A 14,230-nucleotide genomic window follows, 5' to 3' on the forward strand; every position below is an offset into this window, starting at 1 on the left:
CTCATATCGATAGTATATGTAAAACAATTTCTAGAAACATTGGAATTATTAATAAACTCAAACATTTTCTCCCTTCTCGAACTTTGTTAACATTATACTACACACTTATTCTACCATATATTAATTACGGAATAATTGCCTGGGGATGTGCAATACAAACACAACTAAATAGAATATTACTTCTCCAGAAAAAAGCTCTAAGAATAATTTTTCAAACACACTCTAGATCACATACTGATATCTTATTTTTTGAAAATAACAGCCTCAAAGTAAGTGACATATATCTCTTCGAAGTAAGTCAATTTATGTTCAAATTAAGCAAGGACGATCTCCCCACTATTTTCTCAAATATGTTCCATAAAAATGCATCCGTACACTGTTACCCAACAAGGCAACGACAATATTATCATCTCCCATTAACAAGAACTCTTTTTGCAAAGAATTCATTTGTCTTTTCCGGGCCTGCCTACTGGAACTCTCTGCCTCAAGATTTTAAAGAATCCCCTAATATAAATATTTTTAAACACAAACTGAAAAAAATTTTAATTTTGCAATACTCGTTGCAAGCAGATCATGCTGAATAACTGATTTATTCATACTCGGTTTTTGTGTTTTTTGTATTATATGCGCTCATATTACATACATATACATGTATATTATTTGTTATTACTGTTTTCTTCTTAAAATTGCAACTAGCCAAAGTACCTGCTCCTGCTGCCCGCTTTCTTTCTATGTTATGTACCCTGCACTTCTCTGTCCCTCCCCTCTTCTCCCCCTCACATTCCCCCTCTCTCCCTAATGCTATAAAACAAAATATTTCTCACATCAGTTACTCTTTTTTTCGTAAAATGCACCAAAATTGTATTTATTGATACAATTCTATATATCATTACGACCCAGTGGTTTTTTTGTTGTTGTAATGAATCTAAGTTTATTTAGGGGCTTGCCTTTTGTACAAGCTTTGCTTTTTTTCGGCAAGACCCTCCGTTTTACTTTAAAATACAATTGTCATACTAGGTAATTTTATTTATTGAATTGTGTTCCTTAAATCTAAGATTATGTTATATATATCTTATTACGTCTTGCATTATTTTCGACCTTGTTTTGTTATACTTATCATGTTGTGAAACGGAAATCAATAAATCAAATCAAATCAAATCAAATCAAATCAAATAATACATTGGGATAAGTTACAAGGAAAGTCAGTGGTCTGGTATGTGCAAAAATCCCCGATGGATTTCAAAAATTGATTCTGAAATGGCTGCTAATACTTAAAGCGGACAAAGCTCATTTCATTTTGACCTGGGATATGTGATTTTCATGTCTAAACCACTGGTTTCAAGGGTCAAATAATATATTAGGATAAGTTACAAGGAAAGTCAAAAATCGAAGATGGCGTCCAAAATTGATCTTAAAAATATGCTGCTGATACTTAAAGCGGACAAAGCTCATTTCATATCGGCCTGGGAAATGTGATTTTTGTGTCTAAACCACTGGTTTGAGGGCCAAAATAATACATTAGGACAGATTTTAAGGCCAGTCAGTGGTCTGGTATGACCAAAAATCCAATATGGCTTCCAAAACCTGATTTTAAAATGGCTGTTGATACTTTAAAATGGCATATATCATTTTAAATCCGCCTGTGAGATATGATTTCGGTGTCTAAACTATGGTTTCAAGGGTCAAATTATATATTAAGACAAGACAATGGCAGTCAGTGGTCTAGTATGTCCAAAATTACAAGATGGCTTCCAAAAATGGAGTAAAACATGTCTGATGTTACTTATAAAAGGACATAGTTTGTTTAATATCTGTCTGGGGAATATGAATTTGGTGTTAAACCATGGTTTAAAAAGGTCAAGTAATACACTAGGGTCAGTTACAAGACCAGTCAGTTGTCTGTATGTTAAAAATCCAAGATTACTTTTAAAAAAGAATGGGGTGTAAATTGACTGTTGCTAGTTAAAAGTATGCATAGTTTATTATAAATACACCTTGGAGGTATGATTTTGCTGTCTATGCTAACGTTTACAGGGTCAAGCAATACATTTGGTTAAGTTGAAAGGACAGTCAGGTGTCAGGTATGTCCAAAAATCGAAGATGGCTTTAAAAATGGGGGTCTTAAATGGCTGCTGTTACTTAAAAGTGGATGCAGAACATTATAAATACACCTTGGGGATATTATTTTGGTGTCTACACTAGGGTTTCAAGGGCCAAACAATACTTTTGGACTGGTTACCATGATATGCAGCTATCCATTTTGCCTCAAAATCCAAGTTGGCTTAAAAAATGGGTTCTAAAGTGACTACTGTTACGTAAAATATCTACCTGTTAAAAATAATCTAGGTTCCTACACTTAAATGCATGGGGACGAGTTATTATTGTTTCATGAGTTGGTAACAGCACCCATTTTGATGAAATTTTAGAATCCATCATGGATTCTTTGACAACATTGAGTACTAACCATCCTTGTTACTTGTCCGATTGTATTATTTGACCCTTCATACCACAATTTGGACACCAATATTATTTCTTACAGGTGAATATTGTAGAACTCTGACCACTATTGAATATGAGTCGTTTTAGATTCCCTTTTTAAAAACCCTCTTGTGTTTTAGGCAAACTGGACAACTGCATATCAATGTAACCAGTCCAAACGTATTGTTTTAACCATGAAACCATAGTGTGGACACCGAAATCATATCTCCTTGGTGGATAATGAACTATGTCCATTTTAAAAGTAACAGCAGTCATTTTAGACTCCGATTTTGGGAAGCTTTCTTAGATTTTCGACATACTGGACCACTGACTGTCCTTGTAACTAATTTTCTTCCTTTTGAAACCATGATATAGGCAACAAAATCATATGCCCTTGACGAATATAACATGAACAATGTCCATTTTTAAATACCATCGCGGCTAATTGATACTATTTTTTAAGCCACCGTGGACTTTTGGACATATACTTGACCACCCATCGTCCTTGTAACTTATCTCAATTTATTATTTGACCCATTTAACCATGGTATAGGCACAAAAGTCATATTCCCGGATATTGAACAAACTATGTTGGGTTTTATTTGAGTAGCAACAGCATTTTTTACTCCATTTTTGGAAGCCATCTTGGATGGACTGTCCTTGTAACTTGTCACAATGTATTATTTGACCATTGAAATCATGGTCACCAAAATCATATCTCTCAGGTAGATGTGATATGAGCTATGCCCATTTTAAGGATAAACAGCCATTTTAAACTAAATTTTTGGAAGCCATCTTGTATTTTTGGACACACCGGACCACTGACTGTCCTTGTAACTTGTCACAATGCATTATTTGACCATTGAAACCATGGTCTAGACACCAAAATCATATCTCTCAGGTAGATGTGATAAGAGCTATGCCCATTTTACATATGGAAAAGTTTGGGGTGGAAATTCGCATTTGCTCAAAATGACCGGGTTCCGCGGGTCACCGACGTACGCCGCCCGCTTCATGAATTATTCATGAGCTCTCCGGTCCCAATGCGCACGCCAGCTTACGAAACTACGATACGGACGCGTCCATTATGGAAAATGGGTAAATTATCGTAAAATCTACATGCATACAGAACACTGTAGGCTTGATGTTTATGGCATTTTCTTTCGTTTTTTTTTTTATAGTGGGCAGATCTACATGTAAATACAAAAGTTGTTTATGTTGTTTCTGCATATTGTTATGTGAACGTCCTGTCAAGCTGGAATCCCCCCGTAGACACAAATGGTGCTATCCAACCTCTCTTTGTACAGTTATGAGAATGGGCGATCCTGAGCCGACATTGTAGAAAAAAGCACAATTCTCCTCGTTCTGTTCTTAACAATACATATAAATGAAAGTTTCAGACTCTTTGCAGTCTTATGTCACTAGATCAAAATCCAATTTAGCTAAATACCCGAAGTAAACCTCAAATGTTGTCTGATTTTCCGAGAATGTCAGGCCGCGCTACACGTAAAATCCACCATGATGAAACTCAGACGTCTTGATACGTCATGACCCGGTATGCTAATTAGGGCAGAGATCGCACTGACGGCTGATTGGGTGAACAAATGAAGGGGTCTTAGTTTTTCTTTATTTCCGTAGACAATTTTTAACCAATCAGCATCATTCTTACATGTATTGTAGAGAAATATATTCTGCACAGATTGGCGGGAAACCGGCTTTCGTACGATGTTTGGTTCATGAGATACAGTCTTTGACAGACCGTCCCACCTCGACACAGCGTGTGCAAACAGGGAAATTTACGTGTAATAATACGCAAATCTGGTGTGGGAGAAGCTCAAACATGTGTTTTATAAACAGCAATTCCGTGGAGCCTGAATCTCTAATTTCTTTAAAATTTGGTATTATCATAAAAAAAGGTGTAGAAAATAGATTTCCACTCAACCGAGCTTCGTAGGAATTTTACTTTTGAGTCAATTCACATTTCGGCCCCATTACAACATAATTTCGTATCTAGAGTGCCATAGCTTCTGTACACGTACGCGCGTTCGGTCGCTGCTCGGGAGCAAATGCGACTACTTTTCCATATGGGATAAACAGCCATTTTAAACTCAATTTTTGGAAGCCATCTTGTATTTTTGGACACACCAGACCACTGGCTGTCCTTGTAACTTGTCCCGATGTACTACTTCATCATTAAAACAATCGAATGGAAACCAAATTAAAGCCACTTAAGTAATAGATAAATTGTGGATTTTTTTTTACTACGGCAGCCAATTTGGGCGCCATCTTGGATTTTCCTGGTACCTTGGAGTGCTAATATTCACTCTAACTTGTATAAATAAATTCGTTTACCCATTGGACCATGGAATATGAACCCAAATAGGATTCTAGGGTGGATAATGAGTGAGTTATATCCATTTTTAGTGAATGGTGGCCATCTTGGACGCCATCTTGAAAATAACCACTTTCCCTGATGCGGATTTTGGTAGATTTTTAGTATGTTATTCCTGAGGTCAAATACTGCCAGAAACAGTTGAAAAATCATTTGTTGCAATTTGTTCCGGGTCAAACCATATATTGACCCGTCTACATTAATAAGTGAAGTCTAAGATAATCTTTGAAGGTTTTTATGGTGGAGAGAATAATGGAAGTTTTACGGTAAATACCACGTATGCAGTCCTGAAAAGGACCATTTGTTATTCTTTCTTGATTGTATGTTAGCTCTGTAAAGAACTGTTAACCAACCTGGTTATATTCTTGAGTTTTCAAGAGGATCATCATTTCTGATGACGACCAGAACATGCTGGTCGAAACGTCGTTAACAGTTCTTTTCAGAGCTAACATATAATCAAGATAGAATAACAAACAATCCTTAATTTTCAGGACTGCATACATAGCGTTTACCGTAAAACTTCCATAAGTGAAGTCTAACGTTACATCTAACTTAGATCTAACTGTAGTGATCTGTTAGTGTTAGACCTAAGTCTAAGATCTAACTTTAATATTAGTCTAACTATACCAAAAGGTCTCTGTTCGTCGATGTTCCACACTGGAGATCTAACTTAGAATCCACGTCTTGTTGCACTTGGTAGGAGAAACGTAAAAAAAAAAATCCTCAAAACCGTCGGATTTCACCTGTCTCATCTAGAAATGGTTTAGATCTAACTTTACATCTAGTCTAATTACTAGATCTAGACAAGACCATAAAACTAGGGTTGGCCCAAATATACAAGCCCTTAGGTTCGGAGATGCAATTTCGATCCAGTTTTCGGGAATACAGCGCGTTCATTTCAGACTCTTAGAATTAAACGTCAAATGAAATTTAGAATGTGAAATCTAACCTTAAACATTCATCGTTGATAAACATCAGCCCTGAAGCAATTGCACCTAAAATCAGGCCAGGTAAATTAGACGTCATTGTCTATGTTACTAGAAGATCTATGTCAAGTCGCCTGGAGCTCCAGCGCATCAACGTCACTTAGTTAGCTACGCGACCGGGCCAGACTCGGCGCACGCAGGCCAGAAAAACTACTTCGATTTGGACTTTGGTTGTTACGCATTTATTAGTGGTGCAGTGAAATTTAGCAGAGGAAAATCAGAGCGGTACTATCGTAGAACGTTCCCGCCGGTTTCATCAATTCATCTTATTTTATCGATATAAAATTTCTTGAAACCAAGATTAACTTTATTTCATTTTTTTGTCAAAAAGCAATTTAATTTGTCAAATACATTTTTAAATGACTTGTTAAAAAAATTATTCAAATTAAAATTATTTAAAATCGACAAATGAAAAAAAAAATCTACAAAGTTCGAAAACACGACCTTATTTTTAATTTTTGTTAGTCCGAGCGGAGTTGACCTTTCCTAGAGCATCACCGATGTATGTTGCTGCCATCTACGTTCGTTGGGCAGGGCGTGCGGAGGTGTGCGTGAAGGAATGTGAGTGAATATTAGTTTAGTGCGCGCGTGAGTGCGTTAGGGTGTGCGTGTATGTGAGAGAAAGATGAGTAATGATATCATCAACATGGTATTCTCGAATATTGGATTGTTTCTTGAAATAGTGCTCGTGTGTGTCTGTATTCAAATGAGCGGCAAACAGGGGTGCACGTCACAATCTCAGTTTCACCCCGCATCTGTCTTAAGGATTGTCCGTCCCATTTTCTTTAGATAACTAAAAAAAAAGAAAAAAAAGGATCGACTTCAAACTTGGGTTCGACTTGCTCAAAGGAGTGACGGTGATCTAATTCGCCTTGGAGTATCAAAGTGATAATAGTAATAACTTGTATTTCCCTAGGGTAGGCACTTCGACTATAGCTGAATTTCAAGTACATATAGATCGTTCTCCATGCAATTTCAAATGTCGAGCGCCTGGCAATTAAGTCAGGAGGGTTTATTTTCAAGACTACGGTATGACTCAATCGAGCCTACACCTCCCGTTAATGAGGTAGTCTGCAGGCACAAACCCTGATTGAAACTTTGATCAACAAGTGGGTCTCCACACGTAAAGACTAGCACACACAAAACTTGCTGTTTCGATTCAGGGCCTTCAGTACACAAGGCATTAGTAGGCTGCACGTTCAGACCCTTGTCTCGAGTGAAGGGCATGCACAGCAGACTATAAATGAGGCGGGCTCTCTACCACTGAGCCAACATGACCGGCATTATTACAATTTTCATCATTATCATCATAATGATCATCGCTACCACCACCTTCACTGGCAAATCCCCATCACAATCATCTCCATCACCACCATGATCAAGGCCACCACAATCGCCATAACATTTTCTATAATCATCATTATTATCATCAGCATCATGATCACAATGAACATCATCATCACCATCTTCTTCATAGCCCGTCATTACAAAGAACAATAAAGTAGTCTTTCTCGAAATTCGGTGAATCAAAACAGCATATGGTCCTTATATGGCTTTGTTTTCTCAGAAACTAGGACGAAACTGCTGAAACTCCGGCTTGTCAATTTTCGACAAAGTCTTCTTAGTTGTTCTTTATCCAAAAAACATTTACTTTGTTCTTGAATTCCCGTTCGTCGCTGAGCAAAGAAAATATAATTTTGCAAATACTCATGGTACTTTTGGCTCTGGAAAATCTACCAAAATTTCTTTCCTATGCGTCACACTGGCTTGAGATGTTGGCAACCATTGGGTTTCACAACTCTTCACCAAGTTTGCGAAGCAACAAACCAAAACTATTTTCTGCTCCTCCTCTCATTAAACTAATAAAATAATTATTGATGCTTTATATCGAACTTACTGTAAAAAGCCACATCATTAAATTTTTATCATGTCCCGGCTGCATCTGACCATTCGTATTGAGACAAAGAAGAAGCATAAAGGAATGGAATGACAATTCATTATTTGTACCTTGTAGAGTTCTGTTATTGCGCTTTGTTTCCTGTCTTGCTTCATTTAACTCTTATTCCTTCCGATCACTGATTTTATTATGTCCTTTTCAGAACCATGCATGCTTGCTATAATTTCAAGGTAGACTTTAGAAAATAATAATAGTATTTTGGTAACGCAAAGAATAGAACATTATAAAAACCAATTCATTTCGCTGCCGCCGGCATACAACATTGCACAGTGCCTGTCGTAGCTTGCATAAAAATCGATTTTAAAGAATCCTTTTACAATGTCAGAGATACAAAGTTGCAAACCATTCCTTAAAGAATGAAGTAAAACGTAGGTCATGGATTGATTTCTTGGAAAGATTTTTGCTTCTCCACAAAAGTGACAAAGGGATGTGGCTATCTACAAGAAAATAAGAGAATATGATTTGAAGCACTTAGATTTTGCCTTGCCTCACATTCTCTTCCCGTTCCTTCACTTTGAGCCTTTGATTGATCCCACCCCATCTGTATTATGGCATGTTTTCGAGATAGGCCAATCAATTTCTTCATCTTTCATCTCCAACAAATCGATATTGTTCTACAAAAATCCTTTGTCTTCAAATCTTATAGTTAACCAAACTTGAGCCCAAAATGCTAGATAAAGACAAAACCTTCAAACATTGTGGTCAGACATCTCATGTATTATTCATAAAAAAAAAATGGCGTAACCATTACTACTTTGCAATATAAGGCGAGACATTTCAGACGAGGAGCAGTCGTGACACCTAATTAGCGACGGTTCAATCATAACTTCAATTCATTCAATTTTTGTCACTCTAAAGGTTTCATATTCGTGCAAACGCTGAATATTTATATTCCTGGCTGAACACATCTTCAAACATCTTTCGGAGAAAACATAACTTGAATTAGGTAGATTCAATTCTAGAAGCTACTTCTTCTTACTGTCCGCCATGTATGCTGACGGGAATGCGACCGATTTTCCCGAGGAGCCAACAGGAACAGCCGCGGCGGAAACGGATGATGAGAGACGTGGTCTCTACGCCCTACTCCTACCCCTGCTCCTCGTGGTCCTCATCATCACGACCAATGGCCTCAGCCTGGCTGCATTCGCTGTCGAGAAACGCCTCCGCGGATACAACAACTACTTCATCATAAACCTTACAATCTCCGACTTTCTCTTTGGATTCCTACTAATCGTTACGGCCATACACAGTTTACTAAGCCGCTCTCCGCTCCCAAATAACATCGGGTGCAGGTTGTTCTACGGCGCCTTCTTCGTCATCCAGAATGTGTCGAATCTGATCGTTATTGCAATCTGCATCGATAGACACCGCGCAACCTACGATCCCATCGGGCACTTCACCACCAGGAGCAAGCGAAAGGCCATCTACGCGAACGCCGCCGTGTGGGTTGTGTCGTTCCTCTTCTGGTTCTCCTTTGCCACTATTCCCGATTTCGTCCTGGACTACAACAATGGTCCAAGTTGCTTCTTATGGTACTACCTGAACCCGATCGCTCACATTGTACCCTTCTTTACCCGGTTCATCATACCTTTTGTGGTGATATTGATTCTCTACGTACGGATCTTCACCAAGATTATGAAGACATCCGGTAGGAAGCACATCGACAAGGAGTTTGGTGGTGACCTTAAACAGTCTTCAGGACAGGCCAACTCAGATGGTGACGGTGACAAGAAACAGCGCCCTCAGAGCACAGCTGAGTCTGTGAGTACTAGCAATTAGTATATATCTCTATGGTACTAGCATTATTCAAACATACATGTATATAATTATGTTGGTTGAATTTTGATCAAGGAAAATATAAAATCCTGCCATATCACATGACTGCATAATTTCGAGTGTTAGATGGGGCCGCATAACGGGTTTAAGGTGAAGGGGTGGAATGAGGCTGAGTTGAAAGTGGAGGCTAACCATGCAACCACCCCCCCCCCACACGCACACACACACACACATACCCTCACATTGAGATGGTAATTTCTCGCTTACGTTTTGTATATTATTGACTATATAGTGTTGTAGGATTGGTTGAATGATGGGTGATTAAGCCCCCTACAACACGCCTGGGAACCCCGTTAACGATCTTCCTACTAACTGGTCCGCACAAGACTGCTATACTCGCCACGACTTATCCCGGGGACTTATCCCCCCCCCCCACCTACATGTAATTGGCCCTGGGGGAAAGGGGGTGTTGCGCAGTCACGTTGGTATGCTAAAATGACGAAATTTTATCCAAAATCACCTGCAATTTGGAGTGAAACTCTTTTTGGGGGGTAATTTTTCTAACAAAAAATATCTTCATTTTGGAGTGAAACTTATTTTGTTTGTCATTTTTTTCAAAATCAGAACCCCCTCTTCAAAAATCGTTCCCAGGCCCTTGGACCCCCCCCCCCCCCGATATACACTTGTTCAACCAGGTGACAGAGGTTTTTATAGCAGTGCAACCCCTCTACCATTGTCTACCGCGTTTGATTGGTCTAAAGCAAGCTCTTGGAGATGTAGTAGCGATGTGTCCGCTAAACAAGTTTTTTGCGAGCTTTTTGGCACCTAAACAAGTTGTTGGCAGAAGTGACCCCTAAACAAGTTTTGCCGTCTTGCTAACAATATATTTAAATATAGACAAAACTATATTTAAGGATATTCCATACCCCCCTGTGTAGTTGGGATTAAAATACCACAATCAGGAAGAACCTGAAGACTTTTCAGAAACAAGGAGGAAAAATCCTCGGGGAAAAAACTTTGAGGAAAAACCATACCCTTAACACGTTTTGCGAATCTGATAGGGAAAAAAGCTTTGGAAAAAATACCCTAAATACGTTTGTTTTGACCAGTCTTTCAAATCCACCCTTATTTTTGAAAATCGGTGTTTTTGATACCCTACGCTTTTTTGGTCACGCGTATTTACAGCAAAATATTTGACCCCCCCCCCCCCCGGCCCGACATTGTAAGCAAATTCTCAGTAAAATCGTTTAAATCTGTAGCTATTGAGAACGTTTTAAGTCCTGACTGATCGAAACTCTAAATTTTGTTTCGAAATACAACAAGGTATTTTTTTAATAATTTAAATCATTTGAAATTTCAACAATCATCGGTTTAAAGTTCCAATATTCATTTAGCTCCTGTTTTTAGCCTGTCGGAGATTCGTTGTATGTAACAAGAAATAATTAATAAAATAGACTGAACTACCTGTTTTGTCTACTGGTGAAAAATTTTCCGGGAGGAAATTTGTTTGAATATGAATTTTTAAAAATATTTTATTTAGTTTTTCTCATTTTTAAAATTAATTTATTTGTGAACTTGCATGAATTTTGATAATTTTGTTAGCATTGATATCTTGTATCATTTTTTGTTGAGGGTATAAATAACCTTTTCCGTTATTTCTAAAGTCACATCCCTAGCATAATGAGTAAAACACGGGGCAAAATGTTTTGTACGGGAAACAATTTCTGAATAGTAGGGCATAGTGACTTGTAAAAGCGAACGAGAAAAAACTTACTTTTTTAAAGTTTAAATCTATATTGTGACAAGTTTAAACTTAACGTCCAGAAAATAATTATGTATTTTACCATTTACCCTTTCATTTCATTTTTCCTGGGTCATGGAACTATATTATTATTTGTTTTAGTTTTTTTGGGGGGAGGGGGGGGGCAGTTGCCGCAAGGTGTCGTCCTATTCTGGAAGATTATTAATTTCACTGATTTAATCGTTTATTTATTTGTCTTTTGTGTTTTAGGGTGGTCAGAAGGTAGCCAAGCGTGAATCAGAATCGGAGGTTCGCCGCGCAACAAAGACACTTCTCTTCATCATCATCGCCTTCTTCATCACGTGGTGCCCAATATCGATCGTATCCGTCATATATTCGATCGAACCGGCTCTCGTTCCCTCCAGCTGGATTCATTTGGTACCCGGGTGGCTGGTCTACGTGAACAGTCTACTCAATCCGATCTGTTACGTCGTCTCGCAGCCGCTCTTTCGGAAAACCGTATTCGGTTTGATCTGCCATCCGACCCGTTATTGCCGAGGGTAATTGTACAGGCACGGATATCCAGGGGGCCCCAAGAAAGATATGTTTTTATTTAGAAGGATCTTATATTCTTCGTTTTCTGATATCGTGAAATCAATAATATCTTCATATTCTTATCGGTCTTTTTTTTTTAATGTCGCCGATTTTATTTCAGTATAATAGTACCAAAGTTCTACCATTTGGCTGGTGTCTCCAAAGGAGGGAATCTTTTGGAATGAAATTTCAAATAATCAAATACAATGATTTATTCGAGATTTTGTTCAACCAAATCACAATTTGAAATGAGATAAATGGGATAGTGTTGGTACTCTCTCATTATTCCAATATTTATGTATAGTAAGAAAGCATAAACGCAAAGGAAAAACAAAAGAAAAAAACGCCGCTATTAGGTGCGGCGTTAGGGCATGGTGTGCCTTATTTGCACTTTTTAAAAATTGTGAAAAAAAATCAGAGTACTTTTTATAGTCATGTCCTCCCTTCACTGTAAAAACTGTGGTGTGAAAACTGACACCAACTGGTGTTAATAGAGGACCACACCCTGAGGTGTTAAAATAACACCCTAGAGATTGAACATAACACTAAAGAGTGTAAATGTAACAACCATAGGTGTTGTAATAACACCTATAGGTGTGAAACTAACACCACCAATTTAACACCGGTGTAAAATAACCGGTGTGGTCCTCTATGTACACCGGTTAACACCACAGTTTTTGCTGTGTTGGCTTTTACCTTTGGAGGTGCGGGGATGGAGGGAGATTGTTCCATACCGGGATCTGCTTACGTCTCTGCTGTGACGTGAGCATGAAATTTTGAACGTTTCTGGAAATTTGTACGAAAGGAGGAAGAAACAGTACATTTACTGGCCCGTGCCCCCCCCCCCTTTAATGTAAAAATGGCATTAAAACAGAAGTGTGCCCCTCTTTTGATAGTGAATACCCTTTTTTTGCTTGTCAAATTTTGTCGGGGACGAAAATATAATTTTTAGTTAAAAGCTTTTTTTTTGGCTTGTCAAATTTTTCCTCGGAAAAATGTGCCCCCCCCCCCCCCTTTGGAAAATCCTGGATCCGCCCCTGAGTACATTCACAGATCGTTTTTCTCTGTGATAATTCGAACTTTCAATATGTATAATACAAGGATGGCATTTAGCCATTGTGGGAATTAAAATGTATGGACGATGTGGTATGCTTAGGTAAGACCCCTCTCCCCCTCCCCCAGAAAGGTTTGACTGCTTATGTTTCATTATATTATGAAACCTTTGTATGATTTTGTGCATCTCATCATCGGGGGATTCAGCTCCGAATCCCTGTAGTAGCTATTTTGGATGCACTACATCTACCGCTTCTTTTACATTCGATGCTTTGAGTGATGGATACATAATTTATATATCGCTCCGCACGCCTTTGGAATTCCCTCCCTTCTTCACTCCGTGAAATTGACAATTTAACATTGAACTCTCTATAAATCGCGTCTAAAAACTCATTTATTACAGCAGTAATTAGCTGAATATGGATGAGCCTGCGCCTGTGAATATTTTTTTTAACAGAAATATGGCGAGATATAAATGGTGTGGATCACCAAGAGCCGGTGCCTTATTATCATAAGTCACGTACGTGGGTAACCTCTGTTTTTTTAGATAGTAATTTTTGCTAACAAAGGGCTGAAAAGATGGGGAAAGGCAGAAGGGAGAAAGGGTAGTGTAAAAAATAGATAATACCGTATAGCTTTACATCGCACATTTAAACATGTATTATACACTATTAAAAGGGGAAGCGGTGTAGTTCGTCACAGATGCGATTTAGTTCTTGGGTTTTACAATAGCCGATTCACATTTCTTCACGAAAATTATGTATAAAATGACAATATACAGTGGCACAAATTAATAAATGTCTTTCTTAATACATGCATATGTAAGCATTTGTCAGTGAAAACATAAACCGCATTTGCTTATAAGGATTGAAGTCAATAAATATAGGGACAACTTGATGGGTGAATATTCAAAATACGTTAATCTCAACTACATGTTTATTCATGAAAATGATGGACGAATAAATGCAGGAGGAAGACTAAAAAAAAAACATGATGTGGTTTTTTGTTATTATAAACGCTCTGCTTGAAGGATGATTATGTTTGATTTTGTTCCTGTGGTTGCTTGAACTCTATTTTTGTTTGGCATAAGTCAGCGAAAATAATTTACAGTAATGAAAATTGTCCAAATTGAACTGGGTATTAATCACGTTTGTGTGGTGCTGTTAGTACTCCATGCCGAAAGACCAGATGCTGGGGGCGTTTCATGAAAGGACTTGTCAGACATTTTATCCGACAATTACCATAGGAACAGT

The 14,230-nt window shown here is 38.1% G+C and overlaps 1 protein-coding gene across 1 annotated transcript; it reads left to right on the forward strand.

Annotated features, from left to right (window-relative positions):
• Positions 1–8,638: 8,638 nt before the first annotated feature.
• Positions 8,639–12,245, forward strand: LOC129267011 (beta-2 adrenergic receptor-like). The gene is made up of 2 exons (XM_054904763.2): positions 8,639–9,574; positions 11,601–12,245. The coding sequence occupies exons 1-2, from the start codon at positions 8,801–8,803 to the stop codon at positions 11,892–11,894; spliced, it is 1,068 nt and encodes a 355-aa protein (XP_054760738.2). The 5' UTR covers positions 8,639–8,800; the 3' UTR covers positions 11,895–12,245.
• The last annotated feature ends 1,985 nt before the right edge of the window (positions 12,246–14,230 follow it).

This window comes from Lytechinus pictus, chromosome 8, assembly GCF_037042905.1.
Source record: "Lytechinus pictus isolate F3 Inbred chromosome 8, Lp3.0, whole genome shotgun sequence".
In the NCBI taxonomy this organism is placed as follows: Eukaryota; Metazoa; Echinodermata; class Echinoidea; order Temnopleuroida; family Toxopneustidae; genus Lytechinus; species Lytechinus pictus.